General features: G+C 40.1%; 1 protein-coding gene across 3 annotated transcripts in view; it reads left to right on the top strand.

The window, feature by feature from the left end:
* The window catches only part of cdc42bpb (CDC42 binding protein kinase beta (DMPK-like)), a 63,599-nt gene that overhangs the window by 28,824 nt on the left and 15,861 nt on the right, over window positions 1–18,914 (top strand). For all 3 annotated transcript variants that reach the window (XM_034313755.2, XM_053242000.1, XM_034313752.2), the window contains exons 4-14: window positions 213–308; window positions 484–632; window positions 3,155–3,248; window positions 7,481–7,681; window positions 9,127–9,375; window positions 9,711–9,954; window positions 10,589–10,708; window positions 10,947–11,080; window positions 13,729–13,971; window positions 15,485–15,595; window positions 16,890–17,137. In XM_034313755.2, coding sequence (XP_034169646.2) covers window positions 213–308; window positions 484–632; window positions 3,155–3,248; window positions 7,481–7,681; window positions 9,127–9,375; window positions 9,711–9,954; window positions 10,589–10,708; window positions 10,947–11,080; window positions 13,729–13,971; window positions 15,485–15,595; window positions 16,890–17,137 — 1,889 coding nt within the window. The remainder of the gene's footprint in view (window positions 1–212; window positions 309–483; window positions 633–3,154; window positions 3,249–7,480; window positions 7,682–9,126; window positions 9,376–9,710; window positions 9,955–10,588; window positions 10,709–10,946; window positions 11,081–13,728; window positions 13,972–15,484; window positions 15,596–16,889; window positions 17,138–18,914) is intronic.

The following is an 18,914-nucleotide window of genomic DNA, read 5'->3' as shown; positions in this document are numbered from 1 at the left end:
CTGCTCCATCTTGACCCAGTTTCAGCACAATGAGCTTTGACAGTAGCCTCAGGCTTCCATATCGGGAGAGCTTTTGTCAGTGTGGCTGGTCAGGAAACCCCCCCTGAACAGCACCACCCAAGTGATAGTAACACTAACATGCCTGCAAAGGTGTATTAGAATGGCAGAAAGTAAAATAGCTGTGTATTTGTTGCACTCCTGTTCTTTTGTAGACCGCTTGTTTCAGAGAGGAGAGGGACGTTCTGGTGAATGGAGACTGTCAGTGGATCACGACCCTGCATTATGCCTTTCAGGATGACAATTACCTGGTGAGCATCTCCATCTGTCTGTAATCGTAATTAATCCATGGCCTAAAATGATTAACAGTGCTCATTAGCTGTTGCCGTGGTGCCATTGTTATTTTCAACAGTGGCATAGGCTGTTTCAGTCTCGAGCTCATAACACATGCAGAAAATAAATGAATCGAAATGTCTTATCCTTCAGTACCTGGTGATGGACTACTATGTGGGCGGGGATCTGCTAACACTACTCAGCAAGTTCGAGGACAGACTACCTGAGGACATGGCCAAGTTCTATGTGGCAGAGATGGTTCTTGCCATTCACTCGATCCACCAGCAGCATTACGTGCACAGGTAAATGGTGTGTGTGGGAGAGGAGAGAGAGCAATACGTCATACTGTAAAGAAGCAGATCAGTTGCTTGTTAAACCGGTTTGCTTGCACTAAAGGGCTTAGCAAGTCAGGTAGTTAGTGGTTTGCTGAGTTTGAATGAGTGTTTGTGTATACAGGAATTTGTGGGCTCGCACATAGGCGCTGCATGTCCAACTCCACAGAGTAATGAAATGGCCACAGATGGCACTGGTCTGTGGAGGTGCAGAGGGCTTTTCCTGTGTTACCCAGTAGGCATGGCCTGTACAGGACTGCTGTCCGGTCCATCTGAGCCCCTTTTCCTTCCTAATCCACATGGACCTGACTGCTCAGTGCAGCTTCCTGAAATGCTAACAGCACTTGCACCATTTCTAGTGCCAGTGACAACAAACAAAGATGAACTTCACCTGATATCATGTTTCAGGAAAGAGTAGGCAGAACCCAACTGGTCATGGAGGTCTTATTATACATGTGTCATCACCAGGGCTGTCATGTTGAAATACACAAAATTTCACAGGCAAAAGCATGCTTTCATTTAGTTAACTAACTTGGTCTAGGGCAGGGGTGTCCAATCTTATCCACAACAGGCCAATGTGAGGGCAGGTTTTCATTCCAATCAGGCAGGAGCCACACCTGATTCCACCTGTTTAATCAGTTGATCTTGGCTTTCAGTAGACTCAGGTGTGGCTTCTGCTTGACTGGAATGAAAACCTACACAAAGATCGTCCCTTTCTGGATAAGATTGGACAGCCCTGGTCTAGGGTCTGTTGAAACATGTCCATGCGTGACTAGATATTTAGTGGACTCTGAATAAAGTCTGTTTTTAATTTTTTTTTTTTATTATTATTATTATTTTTTTAAATAACCTATCAAATAGATACGATTGTTAGGTGTCTAACAGTTAGGTGAGTTCGACCCAACCCCAGGATCTATGGTGGCTTATGGAGTATAGTGTCTATAAAATGACTGACAGGAGGTGCATCCAAACCCAAACAAGCATTCTGGACTGGAAGCCAGTTTTCCAAACAGGTTTTCTCTGTGACTTGATACACTTTTGCTAAGACAATGGCTTAATGCATTGTGTGTGTTTTTAATTTTCTTTTCTTTTTTTTCTTTTTTTTTGAATCATGTTCTATATACACTCATCGAGCACTTTATCAGGAACACCTGTACACCTACTCATTCATGCAATTATCTAATCAGCCAATCATGTGGCAGCAGTGCAATGAATAAAATCATGCAGATACGGGCCAGCAGCTTCAGGTAATGTTCACATCAACCAAAAAAATGTGATGTCAGTGAGTTTGGCCTTAGCATGATTGTTGGTGCTAGGTGGGCTGGTTTGAGTATTTCTATAACTGCTGATCTCCTGGGATTTTCATGCACAACAGTCTCTAGAGTTTACTCAGCAATAAAGAAAAAACATCCAGTGAGAGGTTCTGCACATGGAAAAGCTTTTTTTGATGAGAGAGGTGAATGAAGAGGGGCCAAACTGGTTTGAGCTGACAGAAGGCTACAGTAACTCAGATAACCACCCTGTACAATTGTGGTGAGCAGAAAAGCATCTCAGAATGCACAACACATTGAACCTTGAGGTGGATGAGCTACAACAGCAGAAGACCACCTCAGGTTCCACTCCTGTCAGCCAAGAACAGAAAGCTGAGGCTGCAGTGGGCACAGACTCACCAAAACTGGACAGTTGAAGACTGGAAAAATGTAGCCTGGTCTGATAAATCTCCTTTTCTGCTGAGTCACACAGATGGTGGGGTCAGAATTTGGTGCCAACAGCATGAATCCATGGACCAACCTGTCTTGAGTCAACAGTCCAGCCTGGTGGAGGTGGTGTAATGGTATGGGGAGTGTTTTCTTGGCACACTTTGGGCCCATTAATACCAATACATTCACTTGAATACCACAGCCTATTTGAGTATTGTTATTGACCATGTGCATCCCTTCATAACCACAATTTACCCATCTTCTAATGGCTACTTCTAGCATGATCATGCACCATGTCACAAAGCAAAAGTCTTCTCAAACTGGTTTTATGAACATGACAATGAGTTCAGTGTTCTTCAGTGGCCTTCCCAGTCACCAGATCTGAATCCAATCCTATGCCATGAAGAATTGAGGCTGTTTTGAGAGCAAAGCTAGGCTCTACCCAGTATTAGTATAGTGATCCTAATAAAATGATCGGTGAGTGTATCTTCCATACTTATTTGTACAAATATGGTTTAAAAAAAAAGTGGACTCTTCACCTTTAAATAGATAAAACAATCAATGTGTCCTAAAAGTGAATGTATGTAGGTAGTCTACAACAGACATTTGCCAAGCTCTTTGCCCACACAGGCTTAATCCCAAGTGTGCTGTGACAACATGGCCATGTCTCACATGTCAGCCACGAGACAGTGAAGAATGCTTTAATACTGAGAACACAATGTTCTTCCCTTTTAATGGCTTGAACAGGTAAACTTTTTGTGCTGTAACATCACTGTCTCCTTCTTTTTTCAGGGATATTAAGCCTGATAATGTGCTGCTTGATATGAATGGCCACATCCGCCTGGCTGATTTTGGTTCCTGTCTACGGATGATGCCAGATGGCACGGTGAGTGAGTTACAGCCACAGCGTCCAATCTGAGCTTGCTGTTAAGTGAATGATTTCATCGTCCTGCCCCTTACGATTCTTTAAAGCGAAATCTTTGGATGTCGCTTCATCCATACAAGGTGGTGACCATACAAGGTGATGTTTATGAATGTTGTGAAAGCATTCCTCTGGCCCTCTTCATTCTGGTGCTAACAGAGATAGTTATCTCCTTTAACAATGGTCATTGTCACAAAGCAGCTTTACGGAAATCTGGATATAGAGTTCACTTTATACCTAATGAGCGAGGCGAGGGTGGTAAGGAAAATCTCCCTGAGATGACGTTAGGAAGAAACCTTGAGAGGAACCAGGCTCAAAAGGGAACCCATCCACTTCTGGGTGACAAACGGATAGTGCGATTATTAAATCACTACTGTGATATTCTGTGATGTTTGTAATGTAATTGAAGTTTTTTTTTTTTTTAAAGATTAAACCTATTTAAATGACATATTGGTCTATTTTAACTTTGGTTATACAACAGCGCTGTTGTTGAATGCTTGAATCTGATTGGTCAGAAGGTATGCATTATTTTCGTATAACAGCATGACTCAGACAGTAGTTCCGGCTGTAACATGAATGATAGGTTAATATTAATACACTTGTTCTAGTACTTTATTGTTTCTATAGTAGCAGCTCATACACAGGGACTTGTACAGCAAACTGTACATAATCTAAGACGAATAATGAATGGATTAAAAAAAAAGGTGTTATAAAACGTATAATTGGTGATGCCTTTTTTTTAGGAGACATTTATTTAACATTTTTGGAAGGAGTCTCGGTTGTAATTGCTTTGTTAGAGTAAGTTTACAACATGGGAAAGTGTTCAGGACAGAGGAGTTGATGCTTTCCGGAGAGAGGGAGGCTCTTGAGGGAATGACTTCCTTATTGGAGCTATAACATAAGTGAGAACAGGAACTAACTTGTTTCTCAGATATTCCACAACATTAAATCTAACTACAAACCATTAAAATGCACAGCACGTCATTCATTAATAAATTAAACATTGTAATTATTGGCAAATTGTTGTGGTAGAAGTAGAATAACACACTCTAGTCTGTGCTGTTATATGAAAATAATGTACACTCCGCCTGTGTGTTGTGCTGCATTGCAAACACCGCCCCCACTTCCCCCCGGTTGTGCATTATTTTCATATAACAGCATGGTCTGTCGTGTGTTTTTCCTTACTTAGCGGATTTCAGCATTACTCACAATGCCATTCGCTACCTGCTCATAGTGGTGCCAGTAAAAATTAGCGCTTACTTCATCTTTACATAAAGAGAGTGCTGCAGCAGTGTATTATTTTTCACTCTGTCCAGCTCTCTCAACTCTTTATCTGTACACTCTGCTCAAACAGAGCCTGCCGTCATGCTCGTCATCTCATGGAACATCTATTAAACACCATTGTAACTCTGCTAGCAATGCCCACCTGTGATGTCAGTGTGACAGAAAACTGTTCATGTGAACAGAGGAAATGCATCACTAACCAGCAAATTAGCACCCGAAATGCTAGGTCATGTCGCATCCTCGTTGTCTTTAGAGAGTCACTGCGTATTTATTCTTTGAGTGAGAGAGAAGCAGTGTGTTTCCAGGCCATCCAGTGAGCCCCAGTTTTTTACTGTGGTCAATGTCCTTGATTCATCAAACTGCCGGGTTGATGAATTGCTGAGGAAAATGGTGAGTGATGTGTTGCACCACATCCAAAAAGAACATCTTATTAAATGTGCAAAATGCAGTTACAGTGCTACAGTGTCAGGCTCAGATGGTTAACCCAGCACAATCCTGATTAGATGTTAAGTAGATGAGATTTCAGCAGTGCTGTCCTTGTGCCTTGACCTGGGTTGAGTTGTTGATACTAGCTGTGATTGAATCAGTTTCTTCATGTACTTTATCAGTCCAGTTGTTTAGATTAGTGAAATTAAGGCCCTGCTGAACAATGAGCTTTCATCACTGCAAGCCATGTGATTATCTCTTTCACAGATTGTTTATGAAGCTGTAAACAGTACTGATTGATTCTTTATCAACCTTAACTCATCAAGCTATCTTTTCACTGTGTATTTACTTAATTGACTTGTAGTTGCATCATTTTTTCCCCTTGAAAGTGCAAATACAAATAGGAAGGAAGCAGAAGAGACTTTTAATACGAGAGTGTCTGAAGCCTTTAGTAGTGTGACTGTGATAGCATGGGCAGGTGATTAGTATGTGTGTGTGTATAGTATACAGTAAGGAGAAATTAGTATTTGGACACTTTTGTTTTTGTTATTTTATATACTTTCAGTGCATGTATCTTCAAATGTGCACATAATGTCTATGAATTACTGCACAACCCTTTCTTTCTCCAAACAAGCCATTAATATGCCACAGTTCTATTTTAGTTTCATCTGGCCAGATTATATTGTTTGAAAAGAGTTCTGATTTTTCTAAATGCTTTTAGACACACATCTCTGTGCTTCTTTTTTTTTTTTTTTTTTTAGGAACAGAGATGATTGTGGTGCAGTTCATTGTTTATTGTTTGCTGTGTAACTGTTGTTCCTGCTGCTTTCAGGTCGTCCTGCGACTCCTTTCAAATTCAGATTTTATTGGTCACATACGCAACCATGCACAGTACGGCATGCAGTGAAATGCTTTTTCGACTGTCCGTGATATAAAAATAGAGTTTACTTAAACCAGAATTTACTTCTATACAGGTAGGAAAGGAAAAATATAAAAATATGATATTCCACTTTCAAGCGACCGCTGGCTTCTTTCTTACCTTCCTTATCATTAGGCTGAGTGAGAGTTATGAAATTTTGCGTGGCGCACCTATCCGGGGACAATTAGTTGTGGTTCCGTGAACTTTCCACCTGCATATTATCAAACCAGCTTTACTGACCAGGCTGTTTAAGGTCTTTTCTATGGCTCTGTAGCTTTTTGATTATATGTAGCATGTTATTAATAATGTTCCTGAGAACTTTAGGTAGCTCCTTCACCTTCACCATGAATGCTTTTTGTTTTGTGAAATCTTCTTCACTAATGGCAATGGCTTTTTTGACACCAGGTGCAATTTATATGAGAACTTTTTTGTCTTGAATTTGATTTATTTTTATGCAACTTTTAAATATACACTAGATTATATATATTTTTTAAATATACTGTAATGTCAGAATACTTTTTCCTCCATATCAGTTTCCCTATCAAAACATATCTTTATTTGTCCTTATGAATACATACAGTACTTTTTTGTTCCTATTTATTAGTAGAAAGTGAAAAGATATTATGCATTTAAATTTGAAGTGTATATATGCACTGAAGGTGAAGGTATATTAAATAACAAAAACAAAAGTCTCCGAATACATATTTCCCCTCATTCCCACTTCTTCTGACGGTTTGTGTATTCTGTTTGATTGCTTAGTGCTTTGGTACTTTCACTTACCGGTGACACACTGTGATTTTGGTCACATGAGGCTCTGGGTGTTTTGATGCATATGTCTGGATTCACTATGAGAGCTTACGATGATGGTTGCAGTGAAAAGTTGTTTGTGTTGGTGAGGATATTGCTTTTTGTCAGTGAAATGCTGGCTGTTCACCTAGGGGAAATATTTTCCTTGGTTGTGTATATAACCCTGTTGGCTATTAAGTGGCTGTCAGACTGATAAACATTTATCTTGGTAGTTCATTATCTTAATTTAAAAAAAAAAAAAAGGTTGAAGTAACATGCATAAAATTGAGTCTGAGAAGCTGACGTGTGAACGTTGTTTTTCCTAAATCATCCAAAGTCAGTTGTTAGTGCTCACTCATCCTCAGCCACAGATAATTTGGCCCAATTAAAATTATCTTCACATCATCCAGCATGGATTCTTTATTCTTTGGCTAAGCTAAATGTTATGCTATTACTCTGAAGCAGTTCCCACTGCAGTGTTTTCATATCTCCAATATTATTCCTTTGAGCTCTTTGGGATATTCAGTTATTTATCAGTTGGAAAAATAACCTCCAGGCAGACAGGTTTAATGGCCTCTTCTGTCTTATATCTTCTCATAGCTTTGATTTCATTCCTCCCCCCCAAACCCCCTGCCCGAATGAAATATTAGCAGTTTTCTATCCCCAGAGTCTCTTTATGTGTTTTTATTATTATTGTTATTATTTTTAGTTTTATGGTTCTTCTCAGTTTCTTAAATGTTTCCTTTCTGAAATTGTCTCTCTTGTCCACATGTGTGTGCAGGTGCAGTCATCAGTAGCAGTGGGAACCCCAGACTACATCTCCCCAGAGATTCTGCAGGCCATGGAGGATGGCATGGGGAAGTATGGGCCCGAGTGTGACTGGTGGTCTCTGGGTGTGTGCATGTATGAGATGCTGTATGGGGAGACGCCTTTCTACGCAGAATCTCTGGTTGAGACTTACGGCAAGATCATGAACCATGAGGTGAGTGCTGCTCAAGACTGGAGATGTGATCTAAGAAGCAGTGCAGCTAGCATTGTTAACTGACCAGCTTGATTCCTTTCCAGCAGCTTAACTAGTAAGGAAATTAAGCAACTGTTACCTTGGGGAATGTTATTGTTATTTTGAATAATGCATTGTTATTTCAAGCTCAGTAGTTTATATATATATATATATATATATATATATATATATATATATATATATATATACATGTAAGCTTATTAATAGAACTTTATCTAACAATCAGGACCTACATATTCCCTCTTCAGTTATTGTGTGTGCAGTTTAAATGTCTTGGGAAGTACTTTTGCGCTTGCCGTTACCACACCCTCCTTTGCTTCCTACAAACAGTAACTCTGACTAAGGGAAACAAACATAGCCGTTAGATCAGAACAGGCGAACTGGATTTGGGTAAAATTTGCATGGGCACAGTGTCCACAGAGTCGGGTACAAAGCAAGCTTGCATTCTGCGGCACATTTCTACCTGTGGGCCTACACACACCAACTGCTGCTTCTTTATTCCTCTTCTGTGAAGTCTAGAAGGCAATGCAAACTGCATACTAAATCTGGTCAAATGATAGGGATGACTCCAGACTGCAGATAAGGCTGTTATAAAAATTATTGTCAGAGCGTAAAATCTTATTTACATACACTTTCCTTAAATAGAAATCTGCCTCTTTCATATCTGAGCCATCATCACTGGTGGAAATGCAACTGTTTCCTGAAGTAATACATGTCTGGATATGGGGCATGGTTGTTTACTACTTTATAGTTTAGCCTAGTCGTCCTCAATATGGGGTCCAGCCATACACAGGGGTCTGTGAAGTACAGCCAGGTGGTCCTTGTTTTTTTAATTTTGTTAATGGTGGAAATTGCAACACACCCTTATAAAAGTTATTACAATTCTTATAATTAGCCTATTTAATTGGTCCATTGAAAAAAAATGGGTTTAATTCTAACCCATAATCCAAACTGAAAAACAAAATAAGTCTTTAAATAATGTCAATTTGGCCCTGTTCTCTTAAGCTCTAATGAATAGCCAGAATATTGTTGTGCATGTTTAAGAATAAGCTTAATATTTAATAGTTCATAAAATAAATCTGGGCTGAAGGTATCTGTGGAATTTTCTTTTCTTTTTTCTTTTTTTTTTTTTTTTGAATTTATTTACTTATTTTATTTATTTATTTTACAACTGAAGGGGTGCCTGGCAGAAAAGGTTTAAGAACTCCTAGTTCAGCCAATAGCTGGTTTAAATAAATGTAATATAGATGTTTGTTACATTTATCTTTCTTTTTCCCAGTTCCATTCTTTTTTGATTTTCTAAATATGTAGGTTTTTAAATGCATATGCATGAAAAGACAACATGCTTCAGCTAAATACCCCAAAAGCGGGCATGCCTGTAGCCTTTCATTTTTGCTGTTCTCCAGGAACGTTTCCAGTTCCCCTCTCACATCACGGATGTGTCAGAGGATGCCAAGGACCTGATGCAGCGGCTGATCTGCAGTAGGGAGCGCAGACTGGGCCAGAACGGCATCGAGGAATTTAAGAAACACCCCTTCTTCTCTGGCATTGACTGGGAGAACATTCGCAGCACTGAAGCCCCGTACATTCCTGACGTCAGCTCTCCTTCTGACACCTCCAACTTTGATGTGGACGATGATGTACTGAAAAACCCAGTTAGTATTTCTCCCTCTCGCTACTCCTGCCCAATAAATCATGCCCTTCAGATCTCTTTGGCTTTTGAACTGTTAAAAGACTTTGAAATCAGGATTATTTAAAGCACTGAAACATTTATTATGAAGTTTTAATAGCCCATATGCACATGAACCAAGCTGCAGTTTGTGTATACACATTTTGGTTTCTAATTCATTAGGCCTAATCAGTGTTTTAAACTGGTTGCATGATTTAATTTTCCAAACAGTAAAATGACATCTCTTAATACTTAATGGTATAAACAGTAGAAAGTGTAATTAGACAATATCCAATATCCTGATTGTTACGTTCTCTGCAGGACATCGCTCCTCCCATCTCCCACACTGGTTTCACTGGTCAGCACCTGCCCTTTGTGGGTTTCACCTACACTACAGACAGCTGCTTCTCAGATCGGGGTCGGCTCAGGCTGGCAGCTCTGCCTGATGGAGGTTCAGGAGAGGAGCTGCAGCCTCATAAAGAGGGCGGCTTGCAGCTGGAGGCCTTCGAGAGGAGGATCCGCTCACTAGAGCAGGAAAAACAGGAGCTCAACCGCAAGCTACAGGGTACCCAATCACGCTCACAGCCTGAATCCATGGCTTTAAACAGGGTTCACTTTCACACCTTTTATGCAGTGTGTCGGGCTGAATCAGAGCAACAGTGATATTTTGGTATCAACCAAAAAAAAAAGGGTAGGAGGGGTGTAGTGAGGAAAATGTGTTCCTAAAACTCTTGGTCAGAAATAAAAACAATGGAAGGAAAACAAGCCTTTGCCAAGTGAAATGATCTTTGTGTAACAAGCGCACAGAACCAGTGCTAAAAACATTATTAGATAATTATATAAATAACAAGTTTAAAACATCTTGTCTGTCTCATCCAGCATTTATTTTCACTTTTAGTTTGTTGAGCTAAATGTACAGAACACATTGCATTTCTGCAGTGCTACAATTCTGTCCTTTGGCTCAGTTTGCCTCAGTTTAAGCAGCTTGCAGTTGATGTGTTCTCACCTCCAAACATTACAGAAAACAAAGTGCCCCAAAGAAGAAGGGCTGGATTCAAGCAGAATGAACACTGTATATGTGAAAGCACCCTAAAAGTTCTATAGGAAGCAGACTGCATTTTATCACTGTATCTTTTAAGTTAGTAGTTATTCATTTCACCTCTGAAACTTCTTCCCACTTTCTCTCTTTATACTTCCAGAATCTACACAGGCTGTGCAGTCTCTTCATGGTTCAGGCCGCGGCACAAGCACACTGGGTCGTGATAAAGAGATAAAAAAGCTTAACGAGGAGATTGATCGCCTCAAGAAGAAACTAGCAGGTGAGAGGAGAAAATAGTAATGAACCAACCACAGGAAACAGGGTTATATACCATTACCCACAATGACTAAAAAGTTTGAGGTCTGCCTGATTCATGAAGGAAACATGCATTCTTAGAAGGTCTCTGAAATCATTGTTCCCGTCAGGATAATAAATTGTGACCATGTTAATGAATCATATATATATATATATATTTTTGTTTCACATGATTCACTCTGCTTGGTGTTTGTTCCTCTTAGACTCTGATAGGCTGGAGCACCAGCTGGAGGAAGCAGTGACTTTGCGGCAAGACTACGAGAGCTCCTCCACCAAGCTTAAGGCTCTGGACAAGCAAGTCAAAAGTCTTCGTCAAGAGAAAGACGACATCAATAAGGTATCAGTGTTCAGGCCACCATTGCGTAACCACAGACAGGCTTAGGAATTCTCTTTAAATGTTAGACAGGCCTTATTTGAACTAGGGGTAAGACACAAAAATTTCATTTTTGATACAGTGGTAAAAAGAAATGGCAGCATTCATTCTGCATTTTTGGTCATATTGCCAAAACAAGAACATGGTATCTGAGTTTAATTAATAAATAAAGTGTAATTAATACAAGTAATTCTCTCAAACAAAAAAAATTAAATATATACAAAAGGGAAACACATCTAGCTTTGTCTAATTCATTTACAATCTGATTTCATGTTTCGTTATAAAGCCTAGGTATTGCTTTCTGTCTGAAAAGGGGTGTGTGGGGGGATTTTATAACCCTTGCACTCTCATCAAACACCTGATCCACAGTTGTCTACAAACTCAGTGTGGAAACAAATCATAAGCTGTAAATATCACTGTGGTGTGAGTTATTTGTTTGGCCAGTTCGCAATCAGTACAGAGTAGCTGACTCATGTTTTCTCTGTGCTCTGATAACTGGCACATTTAGGTGATGTAGCTAATGAATTACGCTTGAGATATTAGAGCCTGCATGTGATGCTCACACTGAGCAATGCTGGCACACTGTCACTGTTCGATAGACCACTTTTTGCCCTTCACAGTTGTAGTTGACTGTGCAGTGGTAGTGCTTCTCAAGTGATGTGATAATTTGGGTTGTTTTAGTTCAGGGCTTCTTGCCATCACAGAGAGCCGGGCTAATTGACTAATGTACCCAAATAGTGAAACTATAACATAGGCTATTTATTTCGCTGTCTAATAACATATTTTAAATAGTTTTGGTAGGGAAGGGTTTTTTCTTACATTTCTACATTCTAAGGTCAGTCTGATCACAAACAGTGAAAATTTATATGCGTACATTAAGTGTATTTATTTTGAACGTTTAGTTAATTATGTTGACAATGAAACAAGTCAAGAATGTAAAATATTACATTCAAATTGTGGAATGTACAGAGAACACATCTCAAGGCCAGTTCACACCAAAAGCATTTTTAATCATTCAAATTACAGGAAAGATGTGTTTCAATCATATACAACCTTTCAGTCCACATACTACTCACAGGTATTAAAATGCAGGAAATGCAGATTACATAAGAGGGCTATTCATTTCCTAATTGTAGGTGCCCGATGGGCAAGTAGGTTCAGTAACCTGCTATCGGAGTGGACCCCAGTAATTCTTTTCTCTCACTGACCAATCAGTGAAAGGGGAAAAAAAAAAACGTGATGACATTTGTTACATACAATATAATATCCTCCAGTTGCTTCCTTTATTTCAGTGAGGCATGATGCACTACTTCCCATATCCCTCTCAACTACACACATCAACTGAAGATGCATTCTGGCCATCAGTAGGAGCTACTACTGTGAATAAATTGGCTTGTTTGTATGGTTGTTTTTTTTTTTTTTTTACACATAGCAAAGCACAAGGATGTGAAAACTGAGCAGAACATAGAACAATACAGCGCAAAACTGTCATGTAATTCTGCATACAACATGTCAACTAAAATAAAGACATGGCCAGACTTGAATAACAGTTTATATGTGCTGAGATATAAGAGAAAAACAGAGCTCTTGGCCAAAATTTTAGGCAAAGACGATAAGCACAAAGTGTAGTTGGCTACACGGAGATGCCTTATCTCCAGGAATTTCAATACTTGCACATTTTTGTTAGGATTATCTGTATTAATGCACTACACTAGCTTGTCATACTTTGGGGCTACAATACCATTTTTAATTAGATTTCCGGGCAACCAAAACATGACCAGGAAGCACACTGGAGTTTTCACCTGCCCAGCATAATGAAATCATAAGGAATAAAATCATAATTATTTTATGATTTGTCCTCCTCTGGCATAATCAAAATTAGTGTTGGATATTCTAACAAAGCATCTTTTCTATTGCTCGCTCTTCAGGCCTGTCTGCAATGGTATTGTTTTTTTGTTTTTTTTTTTTTTTCCCTTATGGTGCATGAAACCATTTATAGCTCCTGTTCCAGTCTAAGCTTGTTTTTTCACCTGAATCTTGACCCTTTATCTCATTCCATCCTAATGTTTATTTATACACACTGAAGCCCTTCATCATGGTTAATGCCAGCATTCTTTCGCTTAGCCAGGGGCAGAGCTTTCGTCCATCCCATCACATTTTTACCTAATTGGATTTGTCCTGCTCCTCCACTCGAGCACCCAGTCTAAACCATCAGCTGGTGCGTTTTGACAAATGAACATTCTCAAGTCTTCAGAACACATTTTTGCCTCTCGTCTTTCAGAGCGAAGCTGCAGTAGGTAGATAATGTACTCATTAACTGCAGCACGTCCTTCTCTTTTATCATAGAGCCCCCAATTCTCTTGACAATTTCTATTTCTCACTCAGCCTCCTTTTCAGTCAACTCTCTGAGGCAGCCTGGGCGACTTTCTTCTCTTACTCATTCTTTCTCACTTTCACATCTTGTTTCTCTGTAGCCATTCTTCCTTCACTCTTTTCCCTATCCTGTTTTTACTTACTTTCACCATCACCACCTGGCTCACCTGTCCTCCTTTTCTCTTTTCCTTTGCTCTCTTCTTCTCCTTCCTCAACATTTATTGTGTCTGCATCCCCAGCAACTGGTGGAGTCTCTGGAGCGCCTGAAGTCTCAGACGAAGGAGCTGAAAGACGCTCACCAACAGAGGAAGCTGGCCATGCAGGAGTTCTCCGAGCTAAACGAGCGCATGGCCGAGCTGCGCTCACACAAGCAGCGGCTCTCGCGACAGCTCCGCGACAAGGAGGAGGAGATGGAGGCGCTCATGCAGAAGCTCGATGGCATGCGCCAGGACATCCGCAAGACCGAGAAGGCCCGCAAAGAGGTGAGGATGAACTAGATTGTGCGTAATAAGATCTTGCCACTGCTTGTCTCGAACGTGCTTCAAAGTAAACTTATATGAAGTTAATCTACGTAGATGTCATGGGTGATTTGAAGTTGTATGCCATTTTGTTTTTTTTCGGTGTTTTTGCCAGTCAGTTTCAGCCATGTTTCATCTTGCAGTATTTATAAGTCAGCATAACACAGAGCTTCCCCTGGGGCAGCACACTGCCAAACAACAGCTCAGGAATGCACTGCATTTCTGGCGTTCCTTAGTGACACAACAGAAGCGCAGGGAAAAAGTGGAGCCTGGCCTTGCTTAAAGTCAGCAAGCTCAGATCTCCGGGGGCGACAGCAGGAATGTCTCAGCTCTCCCCCACTCGCTCTAGGCCTCCTCTCTGACCCTCCGTGGACCTGCATGGTTAACCAGAGCCAGATGGGCAGCACTGACTGGCTCGAGTGAAGGAGAGGGAACACGCATTGCTAGCCTTCAGAGTAAACACACTCAGCTCCCTCAGTTAGTTTCGTCCCCCCAAGCAAAATGTATCTCTCTCTTTTACTTTTACTTGCTTAATAGTTCATGCTCTATGTCTCACACACTTCCATGTGCACACTTGATTTCAGTACATAGCATTGTTTAGATTTAGACTTGGTTAGGGGTGGGTGATATAATGATGTATTGTTACTGTGGTAAATTATGTTAATTTCTGGGAGCATTGTGTTTTCTCAACATTGACCAACTACAGTGTTACTCACAATAACAAGTAGTGGATTGGATATTAACATTTTCTCTCTTGGTCCTTTTTGAATAGTTTGTAATTCACCTGCTGACATTTTCTGCAATTTATAGTCTTATAGTCAAGTTTTTGTGAACTTTCAGTCTAGGATTTTAAAGTCTGGTTACACCCAAAAGTGAAAAGGGAGAAAATTGCATTTAAAGATTCCAGTCCGACTGTGGTATGGGTGAATCACAGATATTTTGACAAATGTAATTGATTAGGCTTACTGTTGTAGCACGTAGCTATCCAACAAATTGATCAAAGCCTGACATCTACTGTGTGAGGAGATTACACGTAAAAACGCTTTCGACGTTTTAAGGTAGACCAACTGTTTTTACCACCCTGTTTGTTAAACTTGCTGTTAATCTAACATAGACTTTGCAGGCAGATCGCTTAGGCAAGAAGAAATATAGTTATGCTTTCTTAAAGTTGTATATTATCGGCAGAAAAAAAACATTTTGGCCAAAACCCGTTTTTTCATAATTTTGGCTGTTTTGCCATATCAACCACCACTAGACAAGGTTAAAGTGGTGTTTTGGGTGTGGTGTTTCACTTGTTCATGCATTACTGAGGGAAGACCTCATGAAGGCACAATATCAATATGTCAGATGAAATCCCCTCTGAAATGTTAGGTTACAGCAGTGGAACCTGACTGACTGTGTCTCATTGAATCTGGCTAAATCAGACATTTTCACTCCGTGTGTGTGTGTGTGTGTGTGTGTGTGTGTGTGTTTGTAGCTGGAAGCTCAGCTGGAAGATTCTCGTGCAGAAGCTTCTAAGGAGCGAAAGCTGCGAGAACACAGTGAAGTTTACTCCAAACAGCTGGAAAGTGAGCTGGAGACACTAAAGGTCAGAGATCAAACTGCGCAGTGTTTTTTTTTTTTTTTTTTTTTTTTTTTTCCCTTTCACTTTCATTTCATTGTTTTTTTTTTTTTTTTTTTTTTTTTTTTTTCCCCCACCACCTAGAGCCCAATTCCTCTTCTTATTTCGTATACCCGTCAGCAGCTATCCTTCTTCTGTTTTGCTTCCCTCTGGGTCTGTTTCACTTTTCTTCTAGCTAGCTAGATCTTTCCACCTCATTTCCTCCCCATATCATCCTGCTTTCTCCTTGCACTGTCCTCCAGACGGGGGATATCCTGCCTGGTTATTTTTAGCGCTGCTGTTTTTGTTGTGTTTTTTTGTCATTTATTCTTGTTGGGAGGACTTGAGGTGTACAGCTGGAGAGTGTTACTAGTGCCTCTAAATCAATGTCCCCCCTTTATTTATTTATTTATTTATTTATTTTTGTCCCAAACCATCCCTTGCTTTACATTTCTCCTCTATTTTGACATCAGGTTTACTTTAATGGTTCCCCATCCCTTCTTATTATTTCACTAGCTAAATTTACATGCAGCCAATAATCCATTAATAATATTCATTATTATAATATTGTTAGTATAATATTAATATTAATGGAATATTACTCTATTAATAAGACAGATAGTTCAGTAGGAATAAAAAAAACTGTATGTATGTACCTAAATCAGAAACAGATTGTGGCCAGTCCAGATGAAATTTCTATCAAATTATTCAAGGTCATTTCTGTGAGTAAGCAGAAATTAAAAATATGCACTTTAATATATTTAAAAATAATTTCAGAGTTGCATGGAATGTGGGAGGGGGATTGCACTAATAATTCAAAGCAGGTGTATGAATTTTCTTTTTTTGTTCAATAAGAACAGATCACTGAGCGATCATTTAGGAATTATTAAACACACTAACTAGCAAATTTTATACCCTTACATTTATATTTCTTTGTGCTATATTTCTTCATTTTTGTGAATTGACATATTGTTGAATTGATCAGCTATGGGTTGCACTCTGATTCGATGCAGAGGCTTCTTTGTGTTATTGAATTATCAAAACTAAATATTACTCCTCTCATACACACAATACATTTGGTTTGGATTTGAAGTAGTGTGCAGGCAACCTGAGATTTTCGACAGATTGCTCATTTTATGGTGCACATAAACAGTGGTTAACCAATCTGAATGAATTCATTCTGAGTACAGATTCCAAATTAACTCTCTTCTGTTCTGTTTCCTGTCTCTTCAACATGTTTTCTAAAATTTACCTTCTCCACACCTCTGATTTTCTCTGTTAGGTGAAGCAGGGCACCGGTCGAGCATCAAATGTGAGTGCTGAGACCCAGCAGGAGCTGACTAAGGTGAAGTCTGAGCTAGATAAGAAGGTACTGTTCTATGAGGAAGAACTTGTGAAGCGTGATGCCTGCCATGGCACAGAGCTAAAGAACCTACGCAAAGAACTGCACGAATCTGAGAGCCAGCAGGTCTCCCTGCAGAAGGAGCTGCTTGTGCTTAAGGACAAGTTGGAGAAAGCCAACAAGGAACGGTAAGAGTGCCAAAACTGTGCAAAGGACTTCACCAGTACTACTCTATGGCTTTTAAGTCTTTAATAGAGTGTGCTTAGATGAATTTGCATACAAAATGTAGTCGTGTACATGGAGCAGTGAAGCAAGCATGCAAAACAGTGTGCCTGAGACATATATACTTTATTTTCCCTTACTCACAAATCAAGTTGATTTTTGAGACTTTAGGCTGGGGATAAGTGGGGTGTCTTCACTCCTGTGATCAATCAGTTTGTGGTCACCTGACCGTCACACCCATATATGTTTCTTCTCCAAACTGCTGCCACAAAGATGGAAGAACACAATTGTATAGGATGTCATTGTATGGTGTAGCATTAGATTTTCCTTCACTGCAACTAAGAGACCCAAACCTAGTTTGACAATGCCCATGTGCACAATGAGCGCTCCATGTGGACATGGTTTGCCAAAGTTGGAGTGGAAGAACTCGAGTGTCCTGCACAGAGCCCTGACCTCAACCCCACTGAACACCTTTGGGATGAACTGGAACTCCAACTGCACCCCAGATAACCTCCTCACCCAACACCAGTGTCTGACCTCACTAATGTTCTTGTGACTGAATGAGCATGAAATCCCTACAGCTACACTCCAATATCTAGTCGAAATCCTTCCCAGAAGGGTGGAGGTTATTATGACAACAGAGGGGGACTACGTCTGGAATGAGATGATCAAAAATCACATATTGATGTGAGGTGAGGTGTCCACAAACTTTTGGCCATATAGTGTATAATACTATGCTAAATACAGTATGTTAGCTTTTTGTCAGAATTCATCCGTAGGTCACACGTTTTGTTTAACTACCGATAGATACACTATATGACAAAAGAATGTGGGCACCTGACAGTCACAGCAATATGTGAGCCTTCCCTAAACTGTTACCACAGCGTTGGAAGCTCACAATGGTCTAGAATGTTTTTGTATGCTTTAACATGACAGTTTCCCTTCACTGCAACTAAACCTGTTCCAGTATGACAGTACCCTGTGCACAAAGCACGCTCTATAAACACGCAGTTTGCTGATGTTGGAGTGGAAGAACTCGAGTGGTCTGTGCAGAGCCCTGACCTCAACCCCACTGAACACCGTTGGGATGAACTGGAATGCCGACTGCACACCAGGGCCTCCTCAACCGACATCAGTGCCTGACCTCACTAAGGCTGAATTGAATTCCCAATCACGTTCCAAAATCTAGTGGAAAGCCTTCCCTGAAGAGGTTATTATAGCAGCAAAGAGGGAACCAACTTCATGTTAATGCCCATGGTTTTGGAATGGGATATTCTACAAGCACATAGAGGTGTGATGGTCTGGTGTCCACAGACTTTTGGCCCTATAGTGTAACATAATGTGCTGTTTTTGTTCCTAGATAAGACAATGTTTTGTGTGGTGTCTCTCTGGTTCACTTGTGTTCTCATTTAAAGTTTAAATATGAAATCAGTAACTTAGCCTGTTCATCTCCACCATTTTGGGAATTCTTCTTTGAATCAGGTCAGGCTCTGTATTGTTAGAAGAAAAGGGGATGGTTAAGAGTGACTCCTCAGGAGTGGAGATATCCCTCTTATTCTCCCCCTAAACTCTCCAAAAATAACTTGACTCACGAGCAAATTGTAGACCCTGGCAAGTTAGGGTGAAAGAAGTGCATGTCTCAGTGCTCAGTGCTTGGCAAAGTGAAGTGCACATCTCATGCACAGAAGCTTCACTGAACCTCGCTTCCAGATACCTTTTTGTGTATGCAATTCATGGCACATT

The sequence above is a fragment of the Pangasianodon hypophthalmus genome, chromosome 19, assembly GCF_027358585.1.
Source record: "Pangasianodon hypophthalmus isolate fPanHyp1 chromosome 19, fPanHyp1.pri, whole genome shotgun sequence".
In the NCBI taxonomy this organism is placed as follows: Eukaryota; Metazoa; Chordata; class Actinopteri; order Siluriformes; family Pangasiidae; genus Pangasianodon; species Pangasianodon hypophthalmus.
This window is presented reverse-complemented; position numbering and strand designations above follow the sequence as displayed.